Source organism: Hylobates moloch, unplaced genomic scaffold (genome assembly GCF_009828535.3).
Source record: "Hylobates moloch isolate HMO894 unplaced genomic scaffold, HMol_V3 SCAFFOLD_8, whole genome shotgun sequence".
In the NCBI taxonomy this organism is placed as follows: Eukaryota; Metazoa; Chordata; class Mammalia; order Primates; family Hylobatidae; genus Hylobates; species Hylobates moloch.
The window spans coordinates 55,382,018-55,395,900 of record NW_026652283.1 but is presented as its reverse complement, the minus strand read 5'-3'; the positions used below and the strand labels follow the sequence as shown (position 1 = coordinate 55,395,900).

Below are 13,883 nucleotides of genomic sequence, written 5' to 3'. Positions count from 1 at the left end.
TTTCACCCAGTGTTTCAAGCCAGAAATGAGCAGTTGTCCTGGACTCTACCCTCTCTCCAATTCCTCCAGCATTCCAGTCATCAAAGCCTATTTACCTCCTAAATCTCTCTCAGTGCCATCTACTTCTTCCCCATATCTGTTAGTCTAATTCATTATCTTTACTCAGATTACTATCATAATCAATGAACTGGTTTCTAGGTCTTTCATTTCTTTTCTCTCCACTCTCTGTGTACTCCTTTCTTTCTCCACTCCTTAGCCAAGGTAGTTTTACTGAGACACACATCTTAGCATGTAATTCCCCTTCTACCACCTAAAGCCTTCCGATGTACATCTACTGGTATGGTGATCAAATTTAAATACCCACACATGACTACAAGTCTGTGATCTCTCTCAGACCTCATTATTCACCAGGCCTCACCCACTCCAACACCCCAGCCTCTTCTCCTTCTAGCATCCATACTGTAGTAGAGCCACACTGCTAAATTTCTTTCACTGTCTGAACACCACAGCCTTGCATACTGTCATACAGGCCTTTTCACATGCTATCCGTTTTCTCTAGATCTCCACACCTGCATATAGTAAAATCCACCCCATCCCCATGAAGATGGTTACAACTTTGTGTTACTGTTTTCTCCAAGAAGTCTTCTCTGAACCACCCCCACCTTAAAATCCTCTACTTAGTGCTCATAGAGACTTTTTTTTGGCATCCTTTTTCGTAAGTCTTGTCACATTGTATTATAATGGTTTGTTAACTCACTAGATTATAAATTGTGTGTGTGTACACAGACCATGCTTTTCTTCTTCACCTTTGTATTCCTTGCATCTACCTCTAATATAGTACCTGACCCATAATGCACACCAGGTAATTACTGGTTAGATAGATGGATTCATACATATATTCATTTATTCAACTAAATGAGAAACTAATGGGAAAGCAAATCAGTCATGAGTTTAGGAATTATTAAAAAGTCAATGTTGCCAAGCATGTTGGCTCACACCTGTAATCCTAGCACTTTGGAAGGCTGAGGCAGGCGGATCACCTGAGGTCAGGAGTTCAAGACCAGCCTGGCCAACATGGTAAAACCCCATCTCTACTCAAAATACAAAAATTAGCTGGGAGTGGTTGGTGGTGCACGTCTGTAATCCCAACTACTTGGGAAGTTGAGGCACGAGAATCACTTGAACCCAGGAGGCGGAAGTTGCAGTGAGCTGAGATTGCACCACTGCACTCCAGCCTGGGTGACAAGAGAGAGACTATGTCTCAAAAAAAAAAAGTCAGTGTTACTGAACTTCACCAGTTTTTTTCCTCTCTTATCCTTCTACCCATTACTTTTATGGCAATTATGAGACTAAAAGTCTAGCAACTGAAATCAGAAATAAGGAAATAAAAGCTGTAATCTGTCCACTCTTACTGGTATGTTACTTGAGTTGGATTAAGAGTTTGGTTTGGTTTAGTTTCTGTTTTTTAAAATTCAATATAGTTATGTTTATATTGAATTTGTTTAATAGGTGCTGGTAGATTATATTACATTTGCAATTTAAGGACAAAAAGATATGTTATAACATGGTACAGTTTCTGTAAAGGAATTGTTGCCTAGTGTCTATCATATTGGAGGCAAGTTGGATTTTCTACTCCCTAGAATATGTCTTAATGTTTATAATCTAGTCTTCCTTCTGTATCCACCTTCACTGTATGTATACATGTATATGTGCCAAGTACAAAGTAGGTAAGGATATTTTTGTCTATGCTGATACATTTCTTTACCATGAGTTTCTCATTTTGAGTGACAACTCAGGCTGACAAATATCCTTCTCCATCATTACCAGCTGGTCCCATTAGACCATCCTGTCCTAGAGGCTGAGAGCAGGGAGAAGTAAGACCTATATGTTATGTTTCCATAAATAGCTTTTTAATGTGAGTGGTGTGGTATGTATTTTTAACCTAACATAAAAATCAGTGAGTAATATAAGCAGTAGAGACTACTGGCTTTAACAACAGCAGGTAAACCAGTTCAGCCGGTGCTGTCAGGATCCTCAGGCTAAACAAGTCTTTGCACATAAGTAGAGCTCTGGTGAATGAGCTCTAATTTCTTTTTTTTAATCCAGGGAGGAAAACCTTTAAAATTATAATACAAGAAAGGATCTGCACTTTCAAATGGCAAACATCAGTTGAATATTTTCACAAAATACCTAATTGGAAAATAATAAAATCCAGGGAGCAAGTAAAGCTACATTTTTCCCAAAATGAAAGCTCAAATTCAATTTTTAAAAAACTGATTAGACACTATATAAACTTGCTGGTAGAGAATTAGGATACTCAATTTTGTTAATTACTACCTAGGACATTTTTAAACAAAGTGAGTGCCTTAGAAATGCATACTGGTGAATACAACAGTATGTTGCTGCACCCAGCTTACTGGCTGAGCTGTCTCATCAGGAATTCACTGAAGCAGTCTGGAATCGTAACTGCCAAGCCAAGCAGAAACTCACCTGCACTGGAGTCCAGGATTTTATGTGGCAATAAGCATTTTTAATTAAAAGTTTCCCAATTCCTAAATTTGGAACTTAATCTGTAAACATGTAGCAGATTGAGCTAGCACCACCAAGCCTCATTGGAGCTGTGGGGGAAATGTGGCATTCTGAAAAATTGGCCAATTAAGCTGAGAAAATCCAGCTGTGTTTTACTTAAAATTGCACTAATCAGTGTTATTTTATTCCCTTTTTTTCTTCGCCAGTGTATCTGCTGTTATGTGTATGTTGGCTCCCCATCTCCCAACCCTTCACTTTTATCTTTTAAGACTGATTTCATATAGGGATGAGGATTCAAGCAATATAATACTCATTCACTTTAGTGAGTAATAGAAAGCCTCACCTGCCTTGTAGTTTATTTCTTAAATAAGTCAGAAGCAGCAGATAATTTTCATCAGCAAAGCAATTAGATTTTAACCATTACCTATTACATTGCTAGAGGTCTTGAAGTTTACACAAAAATCAAGATTGTCTGCTGACCTTAAGATAAAAATATAAAGAATATGGTATTCCTTAATTAGAAGTAAAATTGTCTCTGGGAAGCAGTTTTTTATTTAAATCAATACATAGTCTGTTGGAGCCCTGAATTATTCTTACAGGGTGTTCGGGATGATGGGGCTGTATGGAAAGTAGTCAGGGAGAGAACCTGGTCAGTAGTCAAGGGATTCACAAAGTCCACTTTCAAGGATGGGTTAGATTTTTTGATGAAGGCCATTGTCAGATTGGACTGGGAATCATTATTTTAAACTCATTATTCTCCCAGTAAATCCACATTCTGCTTTCTGTTAGAGGAGTAAACTCTGGTGCCAAACAGGACTACTAAAACTCTGTAGTTAGTAGATCTAAGAAAAATCAATTCAGAAGGAGGTAAACATGAATTAGAGGAAACTTGGGGTTACTAATGCTATTATATTGAAATATTTGTACAAATAATGCCTCCCCTGTCCCAAGCCATTCCCAAGTAAACATCTTCCTGTTTACTATAATCTTGCTTCTTGGGGAATTACTTCTGTCTTCTTAGAGACACTTTCTTCCCAATACAGGGAGGGCTTGCTTATTTATTCAGTAATAATGTTGAACATATTCATGACTTTGGTTTTCAATTCAGTACACACACACACATAAAAATGCTAAAAAATATGAGATTCTGAACTATGTATTAATTGAAATTTCGGTAACTAGGAAGAGTTTGGAGTTATAATTCTAAGTGGCTTAGTTTTAAATTCTCTTATGGCTACATTTGAAATTGGACCTGAGTATCAAAATGAAACTTGTTCAGCACTGGAAATGCAGTGAAAAAATAGTTTTCACCATCTTTCTGTAAAAGAAAAAAATATATTTAACCCAGGTAAGTTTCAGTAAAATAATACCTAGAAACATTAAACCACGGTAGGCACTGTAAAGGAAACAGAACACATGTGAGAGAAAGCTTTGTACTTGCAAGGTGAGATATGGGAAATAGTTTCTAGTAGGGGCATGGGAATTGTATATGAAGCAAGCTAAAGTTTCTCAAGTTAGTCCCTAGTAGAGGTTTTACTTTTTATTTTTTATTTATTTTGTATTTTTGGTAGAGATGGAGTTTCACCATGTTGCCCAGGCTGGTCTCAAATTCCTAAGCTCAAGTGGTCTGCCCACCTCAGCCTCCCGAAGTGCTGAGATTACAGGCATGAGCCACCTAGTAGAGGTTTTAATAAGAGATTATCTTCCACTCCCAGAGTTGGCCTCGTCTCTTTTCTATTGCCTTTTACTGAGAACTTGTTTATAGAAATGGATAGAAGCCTCACCATTCTTTCCTTTCTGTCTTAAAGTAGTCAACTTTGCCATATTTGCAGAGCATGCCCCTTGTGTTATTCAAGCCATAGCTTCTTGCTGCCTTCCAGCTCTAATCTCCTTGTAGGTGTAGCACCATGGCAACAGGCCCAGCCTAGAGCCCAGGTGCCTTGTTTGTTACCTGAGGGGCTGGGTGCAGCCTGAAGGAATAGAAGAAGGTATATTACGTATCCTACAAATTGTTTGGATAGATGAAGTCTTGATCTGTTGTTTGTGTTTCTGTTCTGCTTCTATGGAAGACTTGAAATAACACCTGGAAAACATTTATTCAAAGATGTTATCAGTAACCAAAGGCAACAAAGAAGCCATCTTCTCTATTTGTTCTCGTCTTCTAAACAGAGAGTTGTTTTCTGACATATAGTTCAGAAAGTGACTTGCTATACCGGGACATGTGGCACCGCTATGATTTGGGGTTGCACTGCCAGGTGGCTCTACCATTGCTTCATGTAGGTAGACATTTATTTTGTTTGAAATAAAATTAATTTATGCTTTAGAAATTTTTCCTAGAGAATTTAAAAAATAAAAGTTGCCTTTGTCATACCTCCTTCTGTTTTAAACATGCCTTAATCTTTCCTGTTGAGAAGCTCACCCCAGAGCATGAGAGGATTTTTCCTTCCAGCAACTCCTCCTGGGAAAAATGAGCTAGAATTGTTGTTTTGTTTAAGAAAGATTACAGTGTCCAGTTTCCTTAATCAGGCTTCCCGTATAGCATACTGGGAAAGATTATATGATAATTAAAGTACAATCTTTCTAACATTTAATTATTTATAGTTGATGTACTATATTTGCAGTACATAACATGTCATTGTCTTATATATAGAACAAAGAGAAATAAATATGGAGCTTACATTGTTATATTTTTCTTTTTTGTTTTTTTAATTTTTAAATATTTTAATTTTTTGTTCTTGCCCAGTATCAGAAAAATAAACATTGCCATTTTAAGATACAAAACATTAGGTAGCATTTGTCCCTTTTGTGCATACTTTGTACTATCAACAAGAAATATAAATGTTGACTTTTTTACTTTAAAAATTACTAAATATCAGAACACATGTTTTGCAGCCTAAACTTTAAATGGTGGTTTATTTTTGTGTATGTGTGTGGAAGGAAGAACTAAAATGCTTATAAGCTTAAGATTTTTCTTATTTTACGAAATTTGATTAAACAATGTTAGAATAAAGGTAGAAAGGAGAAAGCAGCCTTAGTGCTAGTTTCTTATATCTTTTTACTTTATAATTTAACCAAAAGCTACTCTGGCATTAAATATTTAAGTTCCTTTTAGTGTTAATGTGGTTATTTCAAGGAATTAAATGAAGCTGCTTATTTAATGTGTTTTATAAAAACAATTGTCTTTACACAAGGCGTTTTTTATCCTTATTACTAAGTACTTCTGCTTGAAATATATGTGTGTAACTATGCGTGTTTCGCTCAATAGATAATATAATTATTGGGTCAAACTGCATGGCCATCCAGTTTGGGATTCAAGAATATTGTACTTACGTTTGACTCCTTGAATTCTTTCAAGAGGAAGGCAGTGAAGTACTGGCTCTTGTAGTGACAAGAGTCATGATTCCTAGCATTCTTCTTATAAACAACTAGGAAACAAAATCAGCCAGAATGACCGAACAGTGTTGACAAAGATCTGTCTTCTAGATGAGAGTTTGGGCTTTTTTTTCCATGGTGGGAGGTTTCTTCAAGGCATTTTATTCTTTATTCATACTTATACAGTAAAGCATATATTGAACCAAAAGCCTGCCAGAAAAGAATTCTATATTGAGATGGAAATCAGGACTTTTGAAAGACAAGGTCTTGTGATAAAAAGTTGAGCTTCGACTCTGTGTGTGTGTGTGTGTGTGTGTGTTCTGCCAAAGTAGAAAGAAACAAAATGAAGATTCAGCCACTACTATTTTGTCAGTGATATAAGGATAAAGCTATAACATGAAAAACAAAAAGAAATAATTTGTCTTTTGGCAATACCTTTGCATAAGAAAGAATATATAAGATAACCTTATAGAGTATATATTTCTCCATCTTCCAAAATAGGAATAAGATTAAAAAACAATGTCTGTAATGGGATTTGAAGGTCACTCAAGACTAGTAAAATTATAGTATATTTTTATGGCATATTGAAAAAAAGTGTGTGTGCACTCACATAGATATATAGAGAGAATATATTTGCCACAGAAACATGGTTACTATTATTGTTACTGTAGATTAACTATTAATTTGTTCCTCATTTATTTCTCCCCTTAGGCATTTGTACATTTATTGTTATACTCCATTGCATTAGACGTTCACTTCCTTACTGGCTAAGTTACACTACCTTAAATATCTTTTTCTACTTTTAGGTCTCGTGGGCTGCCTAAACTAAAAGAGTCACGTTCCCATGAATCCTTGCTGAGCCCGTGCAGCGCAGTGGAGTGTCTGGATCTTGGTAGAGGGGAACCTGTATCAGTGAAACCACTTCATAGTAGCATCCTTGGGCAAGACTTCTGCTTTGAGGTAAAAATAAAGTGTAGAAAAAAGGAAGAGTAGTTAAACAACAGTTGGATTTTCTGTCCAGTAATTTTGCGATTTCATTACTGTGCAGTTGATGATTTAATTAACCGGTTTTCAGTTGCTAGCAATTATCTACTTACAGAGAAAAAGTTAGAAATCTTTTCATCTAATCATATTTGCAGTTAAAGTTATTAAAGATGGCTTTGCATTCCTTTTGGCTTTGTCTCCTTTCAGTAAAATTTGATTCTTAGTACATTTTCATCAGGGCACAAGACTAACAATAACGTTATGTTAGTATATTAACTTTTAGTATTGGTAAGGATGTCACTCATCATGTTATTTTTCTAACCACAGCATGAGTGGTTCAAGATCTGAGACCATGTTTTTCTTATTTATCCATCCATCCATCCATCTATCCATCCATCCTAATTCCAGGACATTTTGACCTAAATGTCTTATTTATTTTTGAAATCCCCTGTAACTAACCCAGACCCCAGCATATTGCAGGTGCCTGATTTTTGAATAAACAAAATTGCCAGCTATCATAAGGTAATTTCTCCCTTCCAAATATATACTACTAGCCAGTTACAAGTAAAATTCAAAAACTATATATACATATAATTATACATACATAGAATTATTAGGGCTGAGATTTGATTAATTAACAAGAGCTTACTAAGTGACTACAGATGAGTCCTATACTAGATAGATGTTGTAGAAGTCAAAAGATGTTTGGTTCCTCTTCTTATGGACCAGCACTGTGCAAAAGAAATATAGTACAGTCTGCATGCGTATCCAAAATATTATCATTTCAACATGTTCACTATCAGAGAAATTGTTTCCTTTTTTTAAAAACTAAGTCTTCAAACTCTGTTGTGTGTTTACACTTGCAGCACATCTCAATCTAGAATAGCCATGTGAGGCTAGTAGCTGCTGTATTGGACACAGCATATAATCTGATCGGGTTTATTAGGTTGTGACCAGAGATTGAGTTAATAAGTGAGCAAACTTCAGCAATTTGGGCAGGACATTTATTGGTGTTCTTTTTTATAAAAATCAGTTGAACTTTCTCATATTTGTGGAACTCAGTTCATTAGGCTGTATACCAAGCCCAGAGTTAGGTGCTAAGTATATAACAACATATTTCATTTTTAAAGGACTGTGTTAATAGTGGTCAGGCTAACCTAATAAATGACTAGAAATCAACAGGCTGGTTGTGTAGTGGAGGAAAAATGGGTTCCAAAGGTAGTAATTCAATATTAGTAACTCTTCAATTTCATTTAGCACCCTTCTATAATATAGTGAAGACAGTCTCAAGAAATCTGATAAGCTGTTTCAGAACTCTCATCCTTTATTACCTATTTTTTACTAACTCAAAGTTGAACATCTTTATTTGCAGGTAATTTAAGGTATTGCCTAAAAGGCCTTTAATTTTGATTTTTCTGAACCATAGGCCAGTTTTAATTTCCTCGGATGAATTTAAAATAGTCTTTGTTCTCATACCTGGAAATGGATGTGGATGCTACCTAAGCAAAAAGCAGATGTAGATGTAGATATAGGTATCAGAAAACTAACAAAGATCATCTTAGTTTCTTATGGTATGATTTAGGTTCATGGCATATGTCTAACTCACAGCTTTGCATTCCTTTTGGCCTTGTCTACTTTCAATAAAATTAGACTCTTAGTACATTTTCATCAGAGGACGAGACTAACAATAACACTAAATTAGTATATTAATTTTTTAGTATTGGTAAGGATGTCGCTCATTATGTTATTTTTCTAACCACAGCATGAGTAGTTCGGGATCTGAGACCACGTTTTTCTTATCTATCCATCCATCTATCCTAATTCCAGGACATTTCGACCTTATCATTTAAGAGTTAGAGGTATGCTGTGAACCATAATGACAGAGCCCTGAAATCCAGTGTTTTCTTTTTCTTATGTCTAATTTTTATGTTGAAGGTTACCTACTTAAGTGGAAGTAAATGCTTCAGCTGTAACTCTGCTTCTGAGAGAGATAAGTGGATGGAAAACCTTCGCAGGACAGTTCAACCTAATAAGGTAATAGTAGCTTCAAGTATCTGAAAAATGTATAACTTTGTAAGCAGTTAGTTGGTAGAAGGTAAGTGTGGTAGTAATACCTTAATTTGTCTACAGCTTGAGAGTTTTAAAGCACATTTATATGTTATGCCATTTGTAGTAAGCTCTTATTGTATTGTTATAAAGAAGTATCTGAGACTGGGTAATGTATCAAGAAAAGCAGTTTAATTGGCTCACGGTTCTGCAGGCTTTACAGGAAGCATGGTGCTATTATCTGCTCAGCCTCTAGGAAGGCCTCAGGAAACTTACAGTCATGGCAGAAGGCAGAAGGGGAGCAGGCACATCACATGGTGAAAGCAGGAGCAAGCAAGAGAGAGAGTGTGTGTGAGAGTGATTTGGGGGGAAGGTGCCACACACTTTTAAACCACCAGATCTCACAGGAACTCAGTATCAGGAAGATGGCACCAAGGCATGAGGAATCTGCCACCATGATCCAAACACCTCCCACCAGACCCCACCTTTAGCACTGGGGATTACAATTCAGCATAAAATTTGGGCAGGGACAACTATCCAAACGGTATTATCATTTTAAGCTAAAAACAGTCTTACTGCAGATATTATTGCCATGGTTCTACCAGCATGGATAAAAGGACTCTGAAAAGTTAGGTGCATTGGCCATGTCAGAAGCCAGTACATGATAGAAGAGGGACTAGAATACGAGCTTCTTAACAGCTTATCTCTTTTATTTGCAGATATTAGACTGGTTATATGAAAACTTACCATTACAAAATGATATTTTCTTAACCCAAGTAAATAAAATAGAATGAACTATATATAATATATATAATGAACTATATATAATTCTTCAAGATTCTAATGCATGCTTGTTTAGAGCTTACTGTTAACCTAAGCAATGAGATAGCAATCCCTTTCATTATTTGTTGACTCCCCTTAATAGAGTACCTAATGAACATTGCCAACTTAAGAAAAAAATGTTTTTTTTTTCTGCAATGTCAGCTCTGAAATTCAACTTTGTTGCCTCTTTATAGGACAATTGCAGGCGAGCTGAAAATGTTCTTCGTTTATGGATCATTGAAGCCAAGGACCTTGCCCCTAAAAAGAAATATTTCTGCGAACTGTGCCTTGATGATACCCTCTTTGCTCGTACAACCAGCAAGACCAAAGCAGACAATATTTTCTGGGGCGAACATTTTGAATTCTTCAGCCTTCCACCTCTTCATAGTATCACAGTTCACATTTACAAGGATGTGGAAAAAAAGAAAAAAAAGGACAAGAATAATTATGTAGGGCTAGTCAACATCCCCACTGCCAGTGTGACTGGTCGCCAATTTGTAGAAAAGTGGTATCCAGTGAGTACACCTACACCCAACAAAGGAAAGACAGGAGGACCTTCTATTCGGATTAAATCACGTTTCCAAACTATCACCATTCTGCCTATGGAGCAATACAAAGAATTTGCAGAATTTGTCACCAGCAACTACACAATGCTGTGTTCTGTCCTTGAGCCAGTAATTAGTGTGAGAAATAAAGAGGAGTTGGCTTGTGCCTTAGTGCACATTCTTCAAAGTACTGGCAGAGCCAAGGTAAGTGGAAAAGAAGGATTGTAGTACCTGAAGTCTCTTCCCTACCTTTCATAAACCAAGATATGGATACCGTAGAAATCCAAATTAGAGAAATGTGCTTTACTATTGGTCAAAACAAGAAGAATTAAGAAGATAACCTATTAGATCCAGAAAAGATGAAGATTATAAAACTAAACAAGTAAAATGGAGAAACCAACAAATATTTAAAGTCCATTTGCATGAAACATAGATAACACAGCCGGCTCTTTCTTGTCTGACAAAATAAATGGTAGGATTGGCATGATAACCCTACAGGATGTTCAAGGTTCCTTATCTTTAATTTAGTTCTAGAGTGTTGTATGGTGGCTTTCTTCCTCACTGTATTTTGTTTAAGATTAACTGATGACTGTATCCTCTAGGCACAGAAGGAAGTATTCTAGAAGTATCTTGAGTATTAGCAAGAGTCTTTGTGGGATTAAAATCTATATTTAGAATAAAAATCCAAGGGATATGATACAATTGGTAGCTGTTTCATGATACACTTACCTTATTTCACCTTGGATAGAAGTAAAAACTCGGGAATATTTTTTATTTAAAGGAGAAATATGCTGGTTGTAGGAAGAACAAAAACCAGTTGAGAGAGTCTTTGACCTATGAAGGATATTAACTAGGAAGAGTTACCATTATACTGTATGCAAACTGGTCATGATAAAATTACATCTCAGATCCAAAGAAACTCACAGCTAGAATAATGTATTTAGAACCAAACAAAGTACTATTACTATTTCTTGATATGTTGGAATGTATCAATATATTCAATATTTAGTCTCTTATCTGGCTTCTGTGGATTATAACTTTTGTGTTTAAATTTACTTATAATCTTGGGCATTCTGTCATTAAAAAAGCTTACGAGTTTGGAGCAAGGTGTCACTGAAATTTTGAATTGTATGGATATATTTCTACTTTTCAGTTGCTCAAGGTTCAGAATATACATTAAGACTTTTTTTAATGACTTAATATTGGTTTACGTACATTTTAGGTAGAATAAACACCCATTTAAAGTGGAAAAGTTCAGTAAGCTTTGACCGATTTTGCACCCATTGAAACCACCACTGTGATCAAGATACAGAATGTTACCGTTACCCCTAAGTTTCCTCCTGTCTCTTAGCATTAAGTTTAATAGTGATTCCTAAGTCTACAACTCTGTTATACTGTTAAGCTGCCCCAGAGTAAGTCCCACTGATGTTTAAAATGCTTAATTTTAAAGTAAAAGTAAATCAGCATATTCCTCCTATTTTGGCATTTGCAGCCCTTGAAATATCCAATAATTATATAGCATTCAAAATATACGATGTTATCACATTTCAAACTGAACAACCAACACTGAGCTTTACTAGAAGTTCTTTAAGACTGTTGAGGAATGAAGCAGCTGTTTCTTTGCACCTTTATTTCCCCTTATGCTATCCTTCTGGATCAGTGGATGGATGGATGGATGGATGGATGGATGGGTGGGCGGGCAGACAGAAAGATAGCCTAGACAATGACTTCAAGTGATGAGTTCAGTAGATTCTACATTGATACTGTGGACCGATTTATAACTATTATATATTGAACACCTAATATATGGCAGAAACTGTTAGGTACTGGAGATATGGTGGTAAACAAAAACAGAAACTGGTTTTCTGGGGAAAAATATTAAGTAATTACAGAAATAAATATGATTACAGTGGGAACTGCAGAGGATAGAAAGAGAGATGATACTATGAAATGGAGCAAGGGGAGCTGACTAATGGAGTTCAGGGGCAATGTTGGTCAGGGATGCCTTCACTGAGGAAATGATGTGTGAACTAAAATCCAAAGGATCCCAGGAATGAGCTACATGACAGTGGGAGTGGAAGCAAGGGTGGGAGCAGAGCAGAACTGAGAACAGTATTTGGAAAAAAAAAAAAGAAAAGGCTTTGTGGCGAATAGAGAACATTGTGTGTGTTAGAAAGGGCTTGGTGTATTAAAGGACCTAAAAAGAAAAGATACAAGGCTTGAAAGGTAGACAGAAACCAGAAAATATATGGACTTGTAGACTGCATTCAGAATTATGGCCTTTATCAAAAGCGCAACGGAAAATCTTTGAGGAAATTTTAAATGTAGGAGTAGTAACACCTAAGATTTTATCCTGATTGCTTTTTTTCCTTTCAGATGAATCTGATAGCTTTAGTTTAAAGCAGCATTTCCAGGATGTCTGATATTTCAGCAGTCTCTTCTAATGTGTATTATTTATTCAGTTGCTTTCTGCCTGATTGAACATTATTCTACCAGGATTTTCTGACTGACTTGGTGATGTCTGAGGTGGATCGTTGTGGAGAGCATGATGTCTTGATCTTCAGAGAGAACACTATTGCCACCAAATCCATTGAGGAATACCTCAAGTTGGTGGGACAACAGTATCTTCATGACGCACTGGGTATGAAAGAGAAAAACATCTATTTTCTTTTCTTTACTTTTCAATTTTAAGTTATTTCATGCCCATGAGACAAATGAATTGAGCTCAAATTCTACATGTTATTTAGTTCTAGCTGACTCAGGTGTTAGGGTTTGAATCGTGGCTGTAAGAAGTCTGCAGTACTCACCAGTAGAGAAATAATAATAAATGTAGAAACAGAAACCTTGTCAGCATACACTGCTACCCCGGGTACCGAGCTTCATGATTCCAGGATGCACAGTAATATCAGTAGTGTGCACTGATAGATCTGAGGTGGTCTGTTTTGCCCAAAGTTTTGGGTGTTTATATGATGATATTATTACCCAGTCTTGAGAGTGTTACCCTGACATTTGTTATCATGCATGCAAAACTCTAATCAAAAGTGAAGAAACTCTTGCCACTTCCCACAACTTCCCCACAAATTTCTGCCTTTGAAGTCTCTAGAATTTTTAACATAACTAATTTTTGTCCAATCAGTAGTTCTTGCTGACTAGGCTATGCACTTGCAGTTCCAGATTTGGTCATGAAATTGTGGCATTAACCACTAGAGTAAGGTACTGTGCTGGTCACTTTAATATACATCGTGATAGAGCAGATGTGAGTCCCTTGAAGGAAATAGCCCTTTGTTTTACCTCCATATCCCCACCACCTGCACAGACTGTTGAGCAGCACTGTCCGATAGAAATATAATATGACCCATGTGTGAGTAATTTTATTTATTTTTATTTTTTGAGTAATTTTAAATATTCTAGTAGTCACAGTATTAAAAAGGATGAAGAGAAACAGATGAAATTGATAACATATTTCATTTGACCCAGTATATCCAAATACTATTTAATGGTTTAGAAGAATAAAAGTTATTAATTAGGTGTTTTACTTTTTTATTCTTTTTGAAAATCAGTGTGTATTTCACATGTATCACACAT

General features: G+C 36.0%; 1 protein-coding gene across 2 annotated transcripts in view; it reads left to right on the top strand.

Annotated features, from left to right (window-relative positions):
- RASAL2 (RAS protein activator like 2) overlaps positions 1–13,883 on the top strand; it is a 228,412-nt gene that overhangs the window by 179,013 nt on the left and 35,516 nt on the right. For both annotated transcript variants that reach the window (XM_032160902.2, XM_032160899.2), the window contains 4 exons: positions 6,708–6,861; positions 8,821–8,919; positions 9,948–10,502; positions 12,795–12,939. In XM_032160902.2, the coding sequence (XP_032016793.1) occupies positions 6,708–6,861; positions 8,821–8,919; positions 9,948–10,502; positions 12,795–12,939 (953 nt within the window). The remainder of the gene's footprint in view (positions 1–6,707; positions 6,862–8,820; positions 8,920–9,947; positions 10,503–12,794; positions 12,940–13,883) is intronic.